The sequence below is a fragment of the Papio anubis genome, chromosome 4, assembly GCF_008728515.1.
Source record: "Papio anubis isolate 15944 chromosome 4, Panubis1.0, whole genome shotgun sequence".
Lineage (NCBI taxonomy): Eukaryota > Metazoa > Chordata > Mammalia > Primates > Cercopithecidae > Papio > Papio anubis.
This window is the reverse complement of record NC_044979.1, coordinates 143,719,653-143,740,090: the sequence shown is the minus strand read 5'-3', so window position 1 is coordinate 143,740,090 and position 20,438 is coordinate 143,719,653. Positions and strand designations below refer to the sequence as shown.

Here is a 20,438-nt window from a genome sequence, read left to right as displayed (position 1 = left end):
CCAGATGTGGAATTTCCAAAAACCAGAGCACTGCCCAGTACCACCCAGCCTTGGTCACAACTATCTGGGTTAACTGGAATCTGTAGCCTGGAATCTACTGGAAGTGCTGTGGGTGTTTCTCTAGTTTTGAAACAATTCCTTTTGTCCCTGCACTTTAAAAGCCATTTGCAGCATAACACAGTACATATCCTTTTAAGCAATGACAAGGGTACTTTTTTACAATACTGAAATAAAAGACTGTCCTAGTTTCACCTTGGGCACTTAAAAGGTGAGAGTCACCAGGCGTGGTGGCTGACGTCTGTAATCCCAACACTTTGGGAGGCCGAGGTGGGTGGATCATCTGAGGTCAGGAGCTCAAGACCAGCCTGGCCAACATGGTAAAACCTCGTCTCTACTAAAAATACCAAAATTAGCCAGGCGTGGTGGTGCACACCTGTAATCCCAGCTACTTGGGAGGCTGAGGCAGGAGAAGCACTTGAACCCAGGAGGCGGAGGTTGCAGTGAGCCGAGATCCCACCACTGCACTCCAGCCTGGGTGACAGAGCCGAGACTCAGTCTCAAAAAAAAAAAAAAAAAAAAATTATTAAAAAAAAAACTGTCAAGAAAAATACTCTGTAATTTGCAAATTCTGAAATGTAAAGAAGAATATTAAGGTATTTTATTTTTCCCCAAAATTCATAATGGGATAAATAAATATGGCAGGATGTTATTCTGTGTTAAATCTACACAGTGGGCCCTTAGGTGTCAGGCATCTTCTCTGTATCTGAAATATTTCCATCATTTCAAAAAAGTCATTATGAGTCACTTTTGCAAGACCTGTGCTTTGATCTGGATAGTTCACCTGGGAAATAACAGTTTGTTAAGGATCTTTGAGACAGAGTTCCCTGCTTTAGGCCTGTGGCTGGAGGTAGTGGATTCAACATTTAGGAACCCACTCCCTGGAGCCCAGGATTTTGTTCAGTTTTCCCAAGTAGTTAGATTGCGGCGCCGATGTTCGCCAATTTTTTTGTATTTAGTAGAGAGCCATTTCAGTATTAGATATTTCGGGATCTCTGACCTGATGTTTTCCAGTGCTGGGATTACAGGTGTCAAACCACCACGCCCAGCTGAAATTTTACTCTTAAGAAAATTTGTGGGCCGGGTGCTGTGGCTCAAGCCTGTAATCCAGCGCACTTTGCGCCTGCATCAGCGATCACTGGCGTCGGCGACTGGCACGGTCTCGCCAGCCACGGGAAACCGCCACGTAAAACCAGTCTGCCAGGCGGCTTTTCCGTATCCCAGCCACCGGAAAATGGAAAGGGAACCGGTGCGATTGCAGCATCCCACACAGCATCGCCAGTTTGGCGATAGAGCTGTGACTCCGCTCTCAGAAAAAGAAAATGGCTGGGCGAGGGTCACACCTGTAATCCCTACACTTTGAGAGGCTGAAGAGGGTGGATCACTTGAGGCCAGGAGTTCCAGACCAGCCTGAAACTGGACATGGTGAAACCTCGTCTCTACTAAAAATACAAAAATTAGCCAGGCGTGGTGGTGTGCGTTTGTAATCTTAGCTACTTAGGAGGCTGAGGCACGAGAATTGCTTAAACCCAGGGGCCGGAGGTTGCAGTGAGTGGAGATTGCACCACTGTACTCCAGCCTGGGGTACAGAGGGAGCCTCTGAAAAAAAAAAAAGAGAAGAAAAGAGAAGAGAAAAGAAGAGAAAAGAGAGAAAGAGAAAGGAAAAAAAAAGAAACAAAAAATTGTGGCTCATGCCTGTAATCCTAGCACTTTGGGAGGCTTGAGGCCAGGAGTTCAAGACTAGCCTGGGCAACATGGCGAAACCCAGTCTCTACTAAAAATGCAAAAAAATTAGCCAGACATGGTGGCGGGTGCCTGTAGTCCCAGTTACTCAGGTGGCTGAGGTGGGAGGATTGCTTGAGCCTGGGAGGTGGAGGCTGCAGTGAGCCAAGATCACACCACTGCACTCTAGCCTGTGGGACAGAACAAAACCCTGTCTCAAAAATAAAATAAAATAAAATTTGTATAATACCAGTTTCCCAAAAGGTATCTCTTTGAAATTAAATTGTTTTGTAGATTTTTGTTATTGTTTGTAACATTAAGTTCACAATACCTTTACTTATACTAACAAAAGTTTATGTAGAAACATTATCTTATTGCTAAGCTATACAAATCCTGTTTTTAAAAGAACTATTACTTTTAAGAATTTGGCAGGCATGAGGCTGGGCACGGTGGCTCATGCCTGTAATCCCAGCACTTTGGGAGGCCGAAGCAGGCAGATCACCAGAGATCAGGAGTTTGAGACCAGCCTGTCAAACATGATGAAACTCCGTCTCTACTAAAAAAAAAAAAAAAAAAAAAAAAAATTAGCTGGACGTGGTGGTGCATGCCTGTAATCCCAGCTACTCGGGAGGCTGAGGTTGGAGAATCGTTTGAACCGGAAGGCAGAGGTTGCAGTGAGCCGTGATTGCACCACTGCACTCCAACCTGGGTGACAGAGTGAGACTCCATCTCAAAAAAAACAAAAAACAAAAAAAAACAAAAAACAAAAAAGGATTTGGCAGGCATGGTAGCTCACACCTGTATTCCTGGCACTTTGGGAGGGCGAGGTGAATGAATTGCTCGAGCTCAGGAATTTGAGACCAGCCTGGGCAACATGGCAAAACCCCATCTCTACAAAAAATACAAAAATTAGCCAGGTGTCGTGCATGCACCTGTAGTCCCAGCTACTTAGGAGACTGAGGCAGGAGGATCACTTGAACCTTGGGAGGTCGAGGCTGCAGTGAGCCAAGATTGGGCCACTGTGTTCCAGTGTGGATGACAAACTAAGACCCTGTCTTAAAAAAAAAAAAAAAAAAAAAAAAAAAAGGCCAGTAGCAGTGGCTTACACCTGTAATCCCAGCACTTTGGGGGCCGAAGGCAGGCAGATTATAAGGTCTAGAGTTCGAGACTACCCCAGCCAACATAGTGAAAACCCGTCTCTACTAAAAATACAAAAAATAAGCCGGGCATGGTGACACACACCTGTAGTCCCAGCTACTCAGGGAGACTGAGGCAAGAGAATCACTTGAACCTGGGAGGCAGAGGTTTCAGTGAGCCGAGATCTGCCACTGCATTCCAGCCTGGGGAACAGAGCGAGACTCTGTCTCAAAAAAAAAAAAAATATATATATATATATATACACACACACACACACACACACACATGATCATAGGCACAACCTACTAACTTCTGAATTAATGGTGGGTCAGAGTTTTGGTTATATATTTGCATGCCACACATACATATCATGATATGTTTGTGTGTATATAATTACAGAGAGAGTAGGCAAAGTTGAACAAGCATCATTTGAAAATAAACTTTGTTTTCATGCATACGTAAAATTATAGAAATTGTTTTACTTCACTCTTAAGTTTTAAACAGTTTATTTTATCTATTTATTTATTTATTTATTTATTTCAGACGGAGTCTTGCTCTGTCACCTAGGCTGGAGGGCAGTGTGCGATCTCGGCTCACTGCAACCTCTGCCTGCTGAATTCAAGTGATTCTCATGCCTCAGCCTTCCAAGTAGCTGGGATTACAGGTGCCCGCCACCATGCCTGGCTAGGTTTTCTGTATTTTTAGTAGAGATGGGGTTTCCCCATGTTGGCCAGGCTGGTCTCCTGACCTCAAATGATCCGCCTGCCTCAGCCTCCCAAAGTACTGGGATTACAGGCAAGAGTTTTGTGCCTGTAATCAAGTGCCTGGCCCAGTTTTAAGTACTAGAAACTCTTAGATGGCATATTTCATCCATAGATACTACCATATGTAGTCCTAATTGATAAAGACTTTTTATCACACCAACAAAGTTAGTAATTCTTAAATATCATCGAACAGTCTATGTTCAAATTTTCCTGTCTCAAAAACATCTTTTTATCTCTGATCAATGATGTCCAGCAAAAACAAAAACAAAAACAAAAAAACCCCAAAACATCTTTTTTTTTTTTGAGATGGAGTCTTGCTCTGTCACCCAGGCTGGAGTGCAGTGGCCGGATCTCAGCTCACTGCAAGCTCCGCCTCCCAGGTTTACGCCATTCTCCTGCCTCAGCCTCCCGAGTAGCTGGGACTACAGGCGCCCGCCACCTCGCCCGGCTAGTTTTTTGTATTTTTTAGTAGAGACAGGGTTTCACCAGGTTAGCCAGGATGGTCTTGATCTCCTGACCTTGTGATCCGCCCGTCTCGGCCTCCCAAAGTGCTGGGATTACAGGCTTGAGCCACCGCATCCGGCCCCCAAAACATCTTTTTTATGGTTTGTCAATTTGAAGCACATCCAAAGTAAGTCTGCATATAGCAGATTATCATCACTTTTTTTCTTTTCTTTTTTCTTTTTTGGAGAGAGGGTCTCTCTCTGTTGCCCAGGCTAGGGGGCAGTGGTGCCATCATAGCTCACTGCAGTCTTTAACTCCTGGGCTCAAGCAATCCTCCCACCACAGCCTTCTGAGAACATAGGACTACAGGCCCATGCCAAGACATCTGGCCAATTCTTAAAATTTTGGAGAGACGGAGGTCTTACTATGTTACCCAGGCTGGTCTCCAACTCCTGGGCTCAAGTGATCCTCCCACCTCAGCCTCCCAAAATGCTGAGATTACAGGTGTGAGCCACCATGCCCGGCCCGGACTACTTTTATAACTAAAGGCTTAAAACTCACCAGCAACAGCCAAGCTTTTAGAGTACACAGCAGTGCGTGCTGTGGTGGTATTTAATAACTAACCCGTAAAAAAAAAAAAAAAAACTAATATATGCACATATATACATACTTTTTTTTTTTTTTTTTTTTTTTGAGTCAGAGTCTTGCTCTGTTGCCAGGCTATCTCAGCTCACTGCAACCTCTGCCTCCCAGGGTCAAGCAATCCACCTGCCTCAGCCTCCTGAGTAGCTGGGACTACAAGTGAGTGCCACCAGACCCAGCTAATTTTTATACTTTTAGTAAAGACGGGGTTTCACCATGTTGGCCAGGATGGTCTGGATCTCTTGACCTCGTGACCTGCAGCCTCTGCCTCCCAAAGTGCTGGGATTACAGGCGTGAGCCACCACACCTGGCCTATACACATACATTCATTGTACATTTTACTGATTCAAACAATGTTGTGTTGGGGATCCCCCAAATCACCCTCAAGCTGAGTGATTTTTTTTTTTTTTTTTTGAAACGGAGTCTCACTCTGCTGCCCAGGCTGGAGTGCAGTGGTGCGATCTCGGCTCACGCAAGCTCCGCCTCCCGGGTTCACGCCATTCTCCTGCCTCAGCATCCCGAGTAGCTGGGACTACAGGCGCCCGCCACCACACCCGACTAATTTTTTGTATTTTTAGTAAAGACGGGGTTTCACCGTATTAGCCAGGATGGTCTCAATCTCCTGATCTCGTGATCTGCCCGTCTCAGCTTCCCAAAGTGCTGGGATTACAGGCCTGAGCCACCGCGCCCGGCCGTGATCTTTTTTTTTTTGAGATGGAGTCTCCCTCTGTCGCCCAGGCTGGAGTGCCATGGCGCAATCTCGGCTCACTGTAACCTCTGCCTCCCAAGTTCGAGGGATTCTCCTGCCTCAGCCTCCCAAGTAGCTGGGATTACAGGTACACACCACCACGCCTGGCTAATTTTTATATTTTTAGTATCAACATGTTGGTCAGGCTGGGCTCAAACTCCTGACCTCAAGTGATCTGCCTGCCTCGACCTCCCAAAGTGCTAGGATCACAGGCGTGAGCCACCATGCTCGGCCAAGTTCTGTGATTTGCTGGGAGCACTCAAACTCAGAAAGGCTGCCATACTTACGGTTGTAGCTTATTTTAGTGAATGGATATGGATTCAAATCAGTAAAGGAAAAGGTGCACAGGGCAGTGTCCAGGAGACACCAGTCACAAGCTTCCTTTCACAGTGGAGTCATATGTATATCCTTAATTTGCCCAGCAACAATGTGTGACAACATGCATAAAGTATGTACAACTAGGGAAGCTTCCCTGAGCCTGGGTGTCCCAGGGATTTTATTAGGCTCAGTCATGAAGGCATGGAGCATCCGTGTGACTCACCTTACCTCCTCAGTCTCCAGCTGCCCACCCAGAGGTTAACCTAATACAACATGGCACAAGGCTGTCACCACCAACCCACTGTTAGCATAAACTACTTGATGTTGCCCAAGGCCCGAGATACACAAATACACACCTATCAAGTAGAATATTCCTAGGGCTTGCAAGTTATGTCCTAGGAGCAGGTCAAGAGCCAATCCTTTCTTTTTTTTTTTTTTTTTTGAGACGGAGTCTCGCTGTGTCTCCCAGGCTGGAGTGCAGTGGCCGGATCTCAGCTCACTGCAAGCTCCACCTCCCGGGTTCACGCCATTCTCCTGCCTCAGCCTCCCGTGTAGCTGGGACCACAGGCGCCCGCCACCACACCCGGCTAATTTTTTTTTTGTATTTTTAGTAGAGACGGGGTTTCACCGTGTTAGCCAGGATGGTCTCGATCTCCTGACCTCGTGATCTGCCCGTCTCAGCCTCCCAAAGTGCTGGGATTACAGGCGTGAGCCACCATGCCCAGCTGCCAATCCTTTCTTTAGAATGTGCATACCCCAGACCTGTTGTGATAATACTGTACGGCACTGAAGTGTAGCAGATAATTTATTACACAAATAATGATAATGACATATAATGCTCTTCAGTGTAAATTCCATATAGGCTGTCACAGAATGTTTCTTCTTTTTTTTTTTTTTTTTTTTTTTGAGAGTCTTGTGCTCTCTCCCAGGCTGGAGTGCAGTGGCCCCATCTCTGCTCACTGCAACCTCCGCCTCCTAGGCTCAAGCGATTCTCCTGACTCAGCCCCCTGAGTAGCTGGGACTGCAGGTGCCTGTGCCACCATGCCCAGCTAATTTTTGTATTTTAGTAGAGATAGGGTTTCACCATGTTGGCTAGGCTGGTTTCAAACTCCTGACCTCAAGTGATCGTCCACCTCGGGCTACCAAAGTGCTGGGATTACAGGCATGAGCCACCACGCCTGGCCAATGCCCAGAATTTTCATCAGCCCAGTGAAATACTCTTGTCTAAAAATACATTTGCTCACAGACCTTGCAAGCTTGTATTTTATTATTATTACAAGTTTTATTTATTCTGAAACTTTTGGTACAGATCTTGCAATGTTTTTAATTTTTGTTTTAAGAGACAGGATCTCACTATGTTGCCCAGGCTGGTCTCAGCCTCAAGCCAGCTTGCCGCCTGGCTGATGTTGCAATGTTAACATTCATTTCCCAGTACTGTTCTTTGACTTCCGTCTTCTCCTTTCCAAGCCCTGCCATTCTACTCCAGCCCCACCCTGCCTCTCATTCCTTCTACTTACTCTTCGTTTTTCAGACAAAGTCTTACTCTGTCGTCCAGGCTGGAGTGCAGTGATGTGATCTCAGCTCACTGCAACCTCTGCCTCCCAGATTCAAGTGATTCTCCTGCCTCAGCCTCCCGAGCAGCTGGGATTACAGGCACGTGCCACCACGCCCAGCTAGTTTTTTTATTTTCAGTAGAGACGGGGTTTCACCATGTTGGCCAGGTTGTTCTTGAACTCCCGACCTCAAGTGATCCGCCTGCTTCGGCCTCCCAAAGTGCTGGGATTACAGGTGTGAGCCACCAAGCCCAGCCCCACTTACTCTTTACACATAATCAGTTATTCATTCATTGAGAATTTAAGAATGCCTAAAATGTGCTCTATTCCATTCATAGGAGTGAATAAGATGGACAAGGTGCCTGTGATCACGAAACTTACACTTTAAGGGAGGAGGTAAGAGATAATAAACATGATGTAATGTCAGGGGCTCATTATGTGCAATGAAGGAAACTAAAGCAGCATAAGGAATAGAGACTGACAGTTTTGCTGTTTTAGCTAAGGTGGTCAGGGAAGGCCTCTTTGAAGCAGTGACACCTGAGCTGAGGCCTGAATGAAGTAAGAGAGATAGAAATGAGGCAGGAGCGGGCACGATGGCTCACACCTGTAATCCCAGCACCTTGGGAGGCCGAAGCGAGCGGATCACTTGAGGTCAGGGGTTCAAGACCAGTCTGGGCAACATGGCGAAATCTCGTCTCTACTAAAAATACAAAAATTAGGCTGGGCACAGTGGCTCTTGCCTGTAATCCCAGTACTTTGGGAGCCCGAGGCAGGTAGATCACGAGGTCAAGAGATCGAAACCATCTTGGTCAACACGGTGAAACCCCGTCTCTACTAAAAATATAAAAATTAGTGGGGCGTGGTAGCCCACACCTGTAATCCCAGTTACTCGGGAGGCTGAGACAGGAGGAATCGCTTGAACCCAGGAGGCAGAGGTTGCAGTGAGCTGAGATCGCGCCCTGCACTCCAGCCCGGCAGCAGAGCAAGATTCCACCTCAAAAAAAAAAAAAAAAAAAAAGGCAGGAGAGGCTGGGCATGGTGGCTCACACCTGTAATGCCAGTACTTTAGGAGGCCGAGGTGGGTGGATCACTTGAAGTCAGGAGTTTGAGACCAGCCATGGCTTAACATGGCAAAACCCTGTCTCTACTAAAAATACAAAAATTAGCTGTGCGTGGTGGCATATGCTTATAATCCCAGCTACTCAGAAGGCTGAGGCAGGAGAATCGCTTGAACTTGGGAGGCTGAGGTTGCAGTAGAACTGAGATTGCGCCATTGCACTCCAGCCTGGTCGACAGAGTAAGACTCCATCTAAAAAAAAAAAAAAAGAAAAGAAAAGAAAATGAGGCAGGAGAATCAGGAATGAGGGTAATCAATGGTTAACAAGGGTTAAGGCATAAGCAAAAGATGAGCAGGTGCAGCCAGTTCCGGGCAAGATTAGGCAGCATAGAGGCCACATCTGCACTTCTGTGATAACAAGACCGAAGTTTCCACTTCAGCCATGGGTGTTAACCGCGTTCTTTCTGCTTAATAAATACCCTGATTGAGGGGTCTCTTGAGCTGTGTGGTCTCTTGAGCTTCGCGTCAATCAATCTGTGCTTTTTACTCCATTTGTTTGTCTTTTGTTGGTTCGCTTTATTTTTGTTGTTGTTGCTTTGTGGGTTTTTTGTTGCAATTTTTATTTATTCATTATTGTTGAGATGAAGTTTTGCTCTTGTTGCCCAGGCTGGAGTGCAGTGGTGTGATCTTGGGTCACTGCAACCTCCATCTCCCGGGATGGAGCGATTCTCCCGCCTCAGACTCCTGAGTAGCTGGGATTACAGGCATGTGCTACCACATCCGGCTAATCTTTAGGAGAGACAGGGTTTCGCCATGTTGGCCAGACTGGTCTTTAACTCCTTACTTCAGGTGATCCTCCTGCCTTGGCCTCCCAAAGTGCTGGGATTACAGGCGTGAGCCGCTGCGCCTGGCCTAATTTTTGTATTTTCAGTAGAGACAGGGTTTCGCCATGTTGGCCAGGCTGGTCTTGAACCCCTGACCTCAGGTGATCCAACCGCCTCGGCCTCCCAAAGTGCTGAGATTACAGGCGTGAGTCACCACGCCCGGCCCCTTGTGTTGCAATTCTGGGTTCAACGCGCCAAGCACTGACCAACTCACAGCCAAGACTTTCCATCTGGTAACAAAAATACCTGCAGGAGGACTATTCCTGGCAGAGGAAACACAGAATGTAGAACCTCTGGAGCAAGAATGACCCTGATGTCTTTTCAGAGGGGGGAAAGGTGGCAGGCAGTGGGGTGGGTGACGGAGGCAGAGTAGTAACCGGGGAGACAGATAAATGAGCCCTTAGAAAGTTTTCATGTGTGACTACCAGGGAAAGGCCTTTGCCAGGGGCTGGAGTGTAATTTTTTTTTTTGAGACGGAGTCTTGCTCTGTTGCCAGGCTGGAGTGCAGGGCGTGATCTTGGCTCACTGCAACCTCCACCTTCCAGGTTCAAGCGATTCCCCTGCCTCAGCCTCCCAAGTAGCTGGGACTACAGGTGTGCACCACCATACCCGGTTAATTTTTTTTTAATTTTAGTAGAGACGGGGTTTCACCATGTTGGCTAAGATGGTCTCGGTCTCCTGACCTCGTGATCTGCCCGCCTTAACCTCCCAGAGTGTTGGGATTACAGCCGTGAGCCACTGTGCCTGGCCTGGAGTGTATATTTATGTACAAAGTGCAGCCTTGCAAAGTCCCGGGCAGGGGGCAGGCTTTATCTGAAGGCTCACCAAGCCACCCTGGCTGCTGAAGAGGGCACAGCAGAATGAGAAAGCACAGTGGGGTGATGAGCCCAGGCAGGAGATGAAGGTGGCTCAGACCAGGGTGGGGCGGTGGGGTTACTGAGAAGCGCTCAGACCCCCACCCCGCCAGCTGCAGGGTGGTTTCAGACCCTGAACTGGAGGGGTTCCTAACGCGGGGCTCCTCACAGCAAGGAGCACAGATGGAAGCAATGTTGTCCCATGTTTGCAAGTCTCACAGACCGGTGTATGAGTCCCACACCTGCCATAGAGAGCGTGGGTCTCTGGGCTAGCTAATTCCTCCGGGCCTGAGGAGTCCCTCCTTATAAAATGAAAATTTTGGTCGGGTGTGGTGGCTCATGCCTGTAATACCAGCACTTTGGGAGGCTGAGGTGGGAGGACGGTTTGAGACGGGGAGTTCGAGACCAGCCTGGGCAACAGAGTGAGACTCCCATCTCTACAAAACAGGAAAATTTTTAAAAATAGTTAGCCAGGCATGTGGTATGTGCCTTTGGTCTCAGCTACTCGGAAGGTTGAGGTAGAAGAGTCGCTGGAGTCCGGGAACTCAAGGTGGCATTCAGGAGTTCAAGGCTGCAGTGAGTCACGATTGCGCCACTGCACTCCAGCCTGAATGACAGAGCCATACGCTGTCTTAAACAAACAAACAAACAGGGCCGGGCGCAGTGGCTCACGCCTGTAATTCTAGTACTCTGGGAGGGCGAGGCGGGCGGATCACTTGAGGTCTGGGGTTCGAGACCAGCCTGGCCAACATGGTGAAACTTCGTCTCTACTAAAGATCCAAAAATTAGCCGAGGTGGCGCCCTGCTGTAATCGTAGTTACGCGGAAGCCTGAGGCAGGTGAATCGTGTGAGCCCGGGAGGCGGAGGATGCAGTGAGCCGAGATCACACCCACTGCACTCCAGCCCGGGAAACGAAGCGAGACTCGGTCTCAAAAAAATTTAAAAAATGCAGAATTGAGTGTCCTGAGAGGTCAGATTGAATTCAGACATGGCCCATGGACATGGACATGAACATGGACACCATAAAATGGAACTTCCAGATTATAGACAATGGAAGATAGAAGGGACACCATTAGAAGATATCCAGAAGAAGCTGGCTGCAAAAGGGCTAAGGGATCCATGGGGCCGCAATGAAGCTTGGAGATACATGGGCGGCTTTGCAAAGAGTGTTTCCTTTTTTGATGTATTCTTTAAAGGATTCAAGTGGGGATTTGCTGCATTTGTGGTAGCTGTAGGAGCTGAATATTACCTGAATTCCCTGAATAAAGATAAGAAGCATCACTGAAGAGAATACCTGGAAGTATCATAGTGGTTTCTTAACTCTCCAAAATAAGATTTCTTCACTATAACCTACTGGTCTGGTTTGTCCCTTACAGAATATTAGTAAGATTTAATAAAGTAAAATAAAATATATATATGCCAAAAAAAAAAATTAAAAAAACAAAAAACCAGCAAAAAAAATACCAAAAGGAAAAGGAAATATGACCAGAACGGATATTACTGCACTTTTCACGAGAAAGAAAAAGGAACTACCAGAACGGATTTCACCGATGGGCAGACCTGCAATCTACTCAGTCACGGGCCTCCGGATTAGCATTTCTGCGCAGGCGCAGAAAGCTTCGGGGGAAAGCGGCGGCGTGGGGCTCAGTGCGCGTGCGCCGGTCTCGGCCTCAGCGTGGGCATGCGCAGGGCCCCGCCCTCGCTGCGTCCGCTTGAGCGCCGACGATTTGGTGGCGGCATCCGGAGGGCTCTTCTCTGCGCGCGGGGTCTGTCTGAGTGCGGGCGACAGGACCTTCGCCATGCCGGGGATGGTACTCTTCGGCCGGCGCTGGGCCATCGCCAGCGACGACTTGGTCTTCCCAGGTTTCTTCGAGCTGGTCGTGCGAGTGCTATGGTAAGGACGACGGCTATGGGGGCGGTGGAGCGCACCCGGGAGGGAGCGGGAGGCGAGCTGTCCCTGAGACGGTGACAGAAGTGGCTTCCCAAGCACTGTCGCGGTCCCAGCGCTGGCCACGCATCCTCTTATCGAGTTCTCACCACCGCCCGAAGAGGTGGGCAGTGGTGCTGTGTCCATTTGACGGATGACAAACCGAAGCCCCCAGAGTGTGTGGGCTGGACCCGGGGTCACACAGGGGGCCTGGAAGTCCACGCGTCAGGACACGAGCACCCCTCTGTGTGCAGCGTCGAGACCTGGCCCTGGGGAGCCTCGAGGGTGTCACCGCCGGCAAAAGCCTTGGCCTCGAGGTCTTCTTTCTCGAGGCGGGAGCAGCCACTTGTGCCCTTTCTTCCCTTTGTACGGAGCACTTGAATCTACAACATGAAGGATAGGAAAAAATACCGAGCCGGTTGTGGCTGCCTTTCGTGAGAAGCAGACAGGCTCAATATACAACGCTGTTGTCTTTCAAAGTGTGGAATCAGTGGGAAGTGGCTTTGGTACCTGAAGTCTGTTCCCAGAGGATCTGTGCAGGGCATGAATCATTGTTATGAAAAAGTAGATTCTTGGCCGGGGGCCGTGGCTCACGCCTGTTGGCACACTGAGAAGCTGAGATGGGAGGATTGCTTGAGGGCAGGAGTTGGAGACCAACTTGCGCAACATAGTGAGACCCCTTTTCTTTTTATGTTTTTGAGACGAGGTCTCACTCTACTATCCAGACGGTAGTGCAGTGGTACCATCACCACTCACTGCAGACTCAACCTCCTGGTCTCAAGCGATCTTCCCACTTCAGCCTCCCAAGTAGCTGGGACCACAGACTGGTGCCACCACACCCAGCTAACTTTTTCTATTTTTTGTAGGGATGGGATCTCCCTGTGTTGCCCAGGCTGGTCTCCAACTCCTTTGCTCTAGTAATCCTCCTTCCTTGGCCTCCCAAAGTGCTGGGATTACAGACATGAGCCACTGTGCTGGGCCTAGATCTTTTATTGTTGGCAATTATATTCCAGGACAGGTGCAGTGCCTCATGCCTGTAGTCCCAGCACTTTGGGAGGCCAAGGCAGGAAGATCACTTGAAACCAGGAGTTCAAGACCAGTCTGGGCAACATAGCAAGACCCTATCTCTACAAAAAGAAAAAAGAAAATTATATTCCAAAGTGAACCTTGCCTTGTTTTGGAAAATATTAACTCCTTTTATTTCTTTGTATCATGCTTTACACAGCAGCTGCTTGGATTTCATTTCTGACCCTTCCCTTTTTTTTCTTTTTGCCAGGTGGATTGGCATTCTGACGTTGTATCTCATGCACAGAGGGAAGCTGGACTGTGCTGGCGGAGCCCTGCTCAGCAGTTACTTGATTGTCCTCATGATTCTCCTGGCAGTTGTCATATGTACTGTGTCAGCCATCATGTGTGTCAGCATGAGAGGTAAAAAGTAGCCTTTTCTGTTTGATACCTATTTTTTATGTTAATAGCTTTATTGAGATATAATTCACATACCATACAACTCACTTATGTAAACTTTCCAGTTCAGCAGTTTTTAATATAATCACAGAGTTGTGCAGCCATCACCACAATCAAGTTTATAACATTTTCTTCATTCCTAAAAGAAATCCTGTACCAGGCGGGACACGGTGGCTCACACCTGTAATCCCAGCACTTGGGAGGCCGAGGTGGGTGAATCACTTGAGGCCAGAAGCGTGGCCAACACAGTGAAACCCCATCTCTACTAAAAATAGAGAAAATTATGTTGGCGCATGCTTGTAATCCTAGCTGCTAGGGAACTGAGATCGCGCCACCGTACTCCAGCCTGGGTGACAGAGTGAGACTCTGTCTCAAAAAAAAATTAAAAAAAGAAAGAAAGAAAGAGATCCTGTACCTATTGGCAGTTACTCCTCATTTTCCCCAAACTCTTCCACCCCTAAGCGTTCACTAATTTGCTTTCTGTCTGTGTACATTTGCCTGTTGTGGACATCATATAAGTGGAATTCATTCACTGTGTGGCCTTTTGGTCTGGTTTCTTAAACTTAGCATAATGTCTTCAAGGTTCATCCCTACTTTAGCATGTATCAGTACTTCATTTTTATGGCTGAATAATAGAGCATCGAACGGATGGACCACATTTTATCCATTTGCTAGTTGGTAGGCATTTGGATTGTTTCCATTTTTCACCTATTATGAATAATGCAGCTATGAACATTTGCATACAAGTGTTTACACAGACATGTTTTCATTTCTCTTGAGTATGTTCCTAGGAGTGGAATTGCTGGATCATGTGGTAATGCTCTGTGAAACCTTTTGAGGAACTGCCAGACTTTTCCGAGCAGCTGTACCATGTTACATTCCCACCAGCAGTGTGTAAGGGTTCTAATTGCTCAACACTGTTATTATATGACTTGTAATTATAGCCATCCTAGTGAATGTGAAGTGGTAGCTCATGATTTTGTTTTGTTTTGTTTTTTGAGACAGAGTCACACTCTGTCGCCCAGGCTGGAGTGCCATGGTGTGATCTCGGCTCACTGCAACCTCCCCCTCCTGGGTTCAAGTGGTTCTCCTGCCTGAGCCTCCTGAGTAGCGGGGGCTATAGGCCATTCGTTTTTTATCTCACGGCTTTGAACATTTCTTTGATGACTGATGATGTTGAGCATCCTTTCATTTCCTTATTGCCCATTCGCATATCATTTTTGTGGAAAAGTCTGTTCAGATCTTTTGCCCAGTTTTAGACTAGGCTATTTATCCTTTTATTTTTTATTTTTATTTTTTTTAAATAGAGTCTCCCTCTGTTGCACAGGCTGGAGTGCAGTGGCACGCTCTGCTCACTCCAGCCTCCGTCTCCTGGGTTCAAATGATTCTCGTGCCTCAGCCTCCCATGTAGCTAGAATTACAGGCGCCTGCTATCACACCTGGCTAATTTTTGTATTTTGTGTAGAGACTGGGTTTTACCATGTTGGTCAGGCTTGTCTCGATCTCCTGACCTCAAGTGATCCGCCTGCCTCGGCCTCCCAAAGTGCTGGGATTACAAGTGTGGGTCACCATGACTGGCCCCTTTTATTACATTGTGAGGGTTACAACTATTTTGTTGTTGTTAGAGACAGTGTCTTGCTCTATTGCCCAGGCTAGAGTGCAGTGGCACAGTCATAGCTCACTGCAGCCTCAAATACCTGGGCTCAAGCAATCCTCTCATCTCAACCCCCAAGTAGCTGAAACTACAGTCACGTGCCACCATACCTGGCTAATTTTTTTTATTTTTATTTTTTGTAGAGACAGGGTCTTGGTGTATAGCTCAGACTGATCTCGAACTCCTGGGCTCTGGTAATCCTCTCATCTTGGCCTCCCAAAATGCTAGGATTACAGGGGTGAACCACCACATCTGATCACCTATTCTTCATATATATATATATATATATATATATATATATATATATTTTTTTTTTTTGAGACGGAGTCTCGCTCTGTCACCCAGGCTGGAGTGCAGTGGCCGGATCTCAGCTCACTGCAAGCTCCGCCTCCCAGGTTTACGCCATTCTCCTGCCTCAGCCTCCCGAGTAGCTGGGACTACAGGCGCCCGCCACCTCGCCCGGCTAGTTTTTTTGTATTTTTTTAGTAGAGACGGGGTTTCACCATATTAGCCAGGATAGTCTCGATCTCCTGACCTCGTGATCCGCCCGTCTCGGCCTCCCAAAGTGCTGGGATTACAGGCTTGAGCCACCGCGCCCGGCCTCTTCATATATTTTTATATGTGTTACGGTTTTCTGTAGATAACCATTTATCTGAGAATGTCTCCAGAAGTGTTGGAAACCTTCCCTGTTGGATTCGTCTGCTTCATAGGATGATGTGAGCACTGTGGTGACTAATGAAGGAATGCATTCATAGAAACGATTCATCGGTCAGAGGCAGGGCTGTGTGGCATGCCACCATCTGCCATGTTTTAGTCTTTTGTCACTGCTTGAATTGAGATGGACGAGGTATGCATATCAGATGTACGCTGGAGGTGGAGCTGCACTGGGAGGCGCTGGTGATACAGTGAGTGACGGCATCAAGATCTTGATGGTTTGGAATAAAGGACTGAAATGTAAAAGGTGTTAGCTCATAGGAGAAGTGTAGAGAGTAGAAATGTCAGCAGTAACATCTTTCATGAGAAAAAGACCTTAGGGTTTGGGATGACAAGCAAGAGTGGCATGTGCCTGCTTACCACAATAACATAGAAAATGGAGCTCTGTGCCAGGCGCGGTGGCTCACGCCTGTAATCCCAGCACTTTGGGAGGCCGAGGCAGGCGGATCACAAGGTCAGGAGATCGAGACCATCCTGGCTAACACGGTGAAACCCCGTCTCTACTAAAAATGCAAAAAATTAGCCGGGCGAGGTGGCGGGTGCCTGTAGTCCCGGCTACTCGGGAGGCTGAGGCAGGAGAATGGCGTGAACCTGGGAGGCAGAGCTTGCAGTGAGCCGAGGTCACGCCACTATACTCCAGCCTGGGCAACAGAGCGAGACTCCATCTCAAAAAAAAAAAAAAACGGAGCTCTGTGTATTTTATTTTATTTTTTTCTTTTGAGACAGAGTTTCACCCTTGTTGCCCATGGCTTGACTGCAATGGCATAATCTCAGCTCACTGCAACCTCTGCCTCCCAGGTTCAAACAATTCTGCCTCAGCCTCCCAAGTAGCTGAGATTACAGGCACATGCCACCACACCCAGCTAATTTTTTTGTATTTTTAGTAGAGGCAAAGTTTCACCATGTTGGCCAGGCTGGTCTTGAACTCCTGACCTCAGGGGATCCGCCCACCTCATCCTCCCAAAGTGCTGGGATTACAGGTGTGAGCCTCCGCACCGGGCTAGCTCTGTGTATTTTAGTATGCCTCTAGAAACATCCATGCAAGGAGACTGAACTGATGGAGGCTCCACATTTGTGTTGGCCCCCAAGTGTAGGCTGTCATTGGTGCCAGATGCTTAAGGAAAGAAAGAAACCATGTGTACAGTGTGGCTTCAGCACTGGGAAGCTTCTTATTGAAGGTGAAGTATTGAGACTGATGTCATTTCAGATACAGCATTATCTAACTTATTTGCCGTTTTTTGTTCATCTCACATTCTGGTTAGCCACTGAGTTTATGGCTGTCATAGCAGGATCAGATTGGAAGCACTCAGAGTACTTTTTTTTTTTTCCTTACGCGTTTGTTTGTCTTGAGATATTTTTGGTGTTGGGATGCCTTTACATCCCTGTGAGGGATGCTCATATTCACTCAGTCCCCTCCTCCTGGACACTTGTACAATGCCTGCATCATCATGTACTTGTGGTCAGAGCCCAGAAATCATCTGTGGGTTGTCGGGCTGTTGTGGGTTGTCTGTCCCACAGCCTCCTCCAAACAGAACCTCATTTTGTTTTGCCCCTTATCCCCACATACCAAGTATGCGTCAGAGAAGCAGACCCTAGGCCCGGCTCACATAGCAGTGATCGGTTCAGGAACAGACACATGACCCAGTTTGGCCCAGTGACAGTCAGGGAGAGTTTCGTGGAAGGTTCTGGGGAAATGCTTCCTTGCCCCTCTAGGAAGGATCCAAAAGCCATTTATCATCGCTGTCCTTCTGGCTGAAGCTGCATCTCCACTCACAGCCCAAGGTGAGCTGACATACAGAACAGGGGAGAGCTGGGAGAAGCACAGGGAGGTGGAGCCAGGTCTCGATCAGGGCAGCCCTGACGCCGTCCTGCTTCTGCCCTCAGTCCCTCGAGTCAGTGTGGCCCTTCCTGCTTTTCAGCCAGTTTGAGTTGAATTTTCTGTAACTTGTGGCTAGAGATATCCCAACCAAACTGAAAACAGTATTTTACAAAAACATATTTGTTTGTCAGTTTGTTACACATAACAACATATGCCTTATTAAAAATATATATTTAAAAAATTAGCCGAGCGTGGTGGCGGGTGCCTGTAGTCCCAGCTGCTGGGGAGGCAGAGGCAGGAGAATGGTGTGAACCCGGGAGGCGGAGCTTGCAGTGAGCCGAGATCGCACCACTGTACTCCAGCCTGGGCGACAGAGCAAGACTGCGTCTCGAAAAAAAAAAATTGTATTGAAGGCCAAGTGCTGTGGCTCACACCTGTAATCCCAGCACTTTGGGAGGCTGAGGTGGGTGGGTCACAAGGTCAGGAGATTGAGACCATCCTGGCTAACACGGTGAAACCCCACCTCTAGTAAAAATACAAAAAAGTAGCCAGGCAGGGTGGCACGCACCTGTAATCCCAGCTGCTCGGTAGGCTGAGGCAGGAGAATCACTTGAACCCGGGAGGCTGAGGTTGCAGTGAGCCAAGATCGCGCCATTGCACTCCAGCCTGGCTGACAGAGAAGACTCTATCTCCAAAAAAAAAAAAAAAAATTTTTGTTTAATTGTCAGTTTGTTACATATAATATCATATACCTTATTAAAAATATGTATTGAAGGCCGGGAGTGGTGGCTCACACCTGTAATCCCAGCACTTTGGGAAGCCGAGGCAGGGGGATCACGAGGTCTGGAGTTCGAGACCAGTCTTGCCAACATGGTGAAACCCCATCTCTACTAAAAATATAAAAAATTAGCTGGGCGTGGTGGCAGACGCCTGTAATCCCAGCTACTTGGGAGGCTGAGGCAGGAGGATTGCCTGAACCTGGGAGGTGGAGGTTGCAGTGAGCCAAGATGGTGCCACTGCACTCCAGCCTGGGCAACAGAGCAAGACTCTGTCTCCAAAAAAAAAAAAATTATTGAACAGAATATACCTACTAACTGTATAGGTATTTTGCAGACGAATACCAAAAGGAAAGGTTAAAAGACAAATGAGGAAAAAATATTTGTAACACATGAGACAAAGAGGCAGTCCCCTTAGTAATAAGGGCTTCTATAATTAAAAAAAAAAAAAATTGGCTGGGCACGGTGGCTCACACTCGTAATCGGAGCACTTTGGGAGGCTGAGGCTGGTGGATCACTTGAGGTCAGGAGTTCAAGACCAGCCTGGCCAACATGGCGAAACCTTGTCTCTACTAAAAATACAAAAATCAGCTGGGCGTGGTGGCGGGTGCCTGTAGTCCAGCTACTCGGGAGACTGAGGTGGGAGCATCGCTTGAACCCAGGAGGCAAAGGTTGCAGTGAGCCAAGATAGCACCATTGCACTCCAGCCTGGGTGACAAGAGCGAAACTCCTTCCCCCGTTCAAAAAAAAGAAAGAAAAAGAAAAAACCAATGGTCAGTAGAAAAATGGGCAAAGAACATGAACAGTAAAGGAAATATAAATGATTTTTATTTATTTTTATTTATTTAGAGATGGAATCTCACTGTGTTGCCCAGGCGGGAGTGCAGTGGTGGGATCTCGGCTCACTGCAATCTCTGCCTCTCAGGTTCAAGCAGTTCTCCTTCCTCAGCCTCCCGATTAACTGGGATTACAAGCACACACCACCATGCCTGTCTAATTTTGTATTTTTTGTAGAAACCATGTTGACCAGCTGGTCTCGAACTTCCCACCATGGCCTTCCAAAGTGTTGGGATTACAGGCGTGAGCCACTGTGCTTGGCCGACATAGCTAACTTCTGTTGTCCCTTTGGTTTCATAAATCAAGTCCCAATAGTCTGTCATCTGAGCTGAAAGAATGCTGCTTTAGCTTTTGGCTGATACTCGTCTCTAAAAGGAACATCACACGTTGTGGGGGGAACATTTGGAGCAGGTGGAATTCAGTCCTCTCCGTCCAGAAGACGGATCCTCTTCTTCTGTTCTGTAGCTTCATTGGGGAAAACTGTTTTTTTTTTTTTTGGAGTTTTGCTTCTGTTGCCCAGGCTGGAGTGCAATGGCGCCATCTCGGCTTCCTGCAACCTCCGCCTTCCAGGTTCAAGTGATTCTCCTGCCTCAGCCTCCCAAGGAGCTGGGATTACAGGCATGTACCACCACACCCGGCTAATTTTATATTTTAAGTAGAGACAGGATTTCTCCATATTGGTCAGGCTGGTCTTGAACTCCTGACCTCAGGTGATCCACCTGCCTTGGCTTCCCAAAGTGCTGGGATTGCAGGCATGAGCCACCACGTCCGGCATTTGGGGAAAACTTTGATACTGTGGTAGTTTTTTTTTTTTTTTTGAGATGGAGTCTGTCCATCACCCAGGCTGAAGTGCAGTGGTGTGATCGCAGCTCACTGCAACCTCCACCTCCTGGGTTAAACCAGTTCTCCTGCCTCAACGTCCCGAGTAGCTGGGATTACAGGCGCCCACCACCACGCCCAGCTAATTTTTGTATTTTTAGTACAGATGGGGTTTTGCCATGTTGGCCAGGCTGGTCTCGAACTCCTGACCTCAGGTGATCCACCCGCCTCGCCCTCCCAAAGTGCTG

General features: G+C 47.7%; 2 protein-coding genes across 3 annotated transcripts in view; both read left to right on the top strand.

Annotated features, from left to right (window-relative positions):
- The first annotated feature begins 11,104 nt into the window (after nt 1-11,104).
- LOC101004754 (NADH dehydrogenase [ubiquinone] 1 beta subcomplex subunit 3) lies at nt 11,105-11,612 on the top strand. The gene has a single exon (XM_003895706.5). The coding sequence runs from the start codon at nt 11,169-11,171 to the stop codon at nt 11,463-11,465; it is 297 nt and encodes a 98-aa protein (XP_003895755.1). The 5' UTR covers nt 11,105-11,168; the 3' UTR covers nt 11,466-11,612.
- Nucleotides 11,613-11,831: 219 nt separating this feature from the next.
- Nucleotides 11,832-20,438, top strand: part of DAGLB (diacylglycerol lipase beta) — a 40,514-nt gene continuing 31,907 nt past the window's right edge. For both annotated transcript variants that reach the window (XM_003895703.3, XM_003895702.3), the window contains exons 1-2: nt 11,832-12,074; nt 13,384-13,535. In XM_003895703.3, the coding sequence (XP_003895752.1) occupies nt 11,980-12,074; nt 13,384-13,535 (247 nt within the window). In that variant the 5' untranslated portion in view covers nt 11,832-11,979. The remainder of the gene's footprint in view (nt 12,075-13,383; nt 13,536-20,438) is intronic.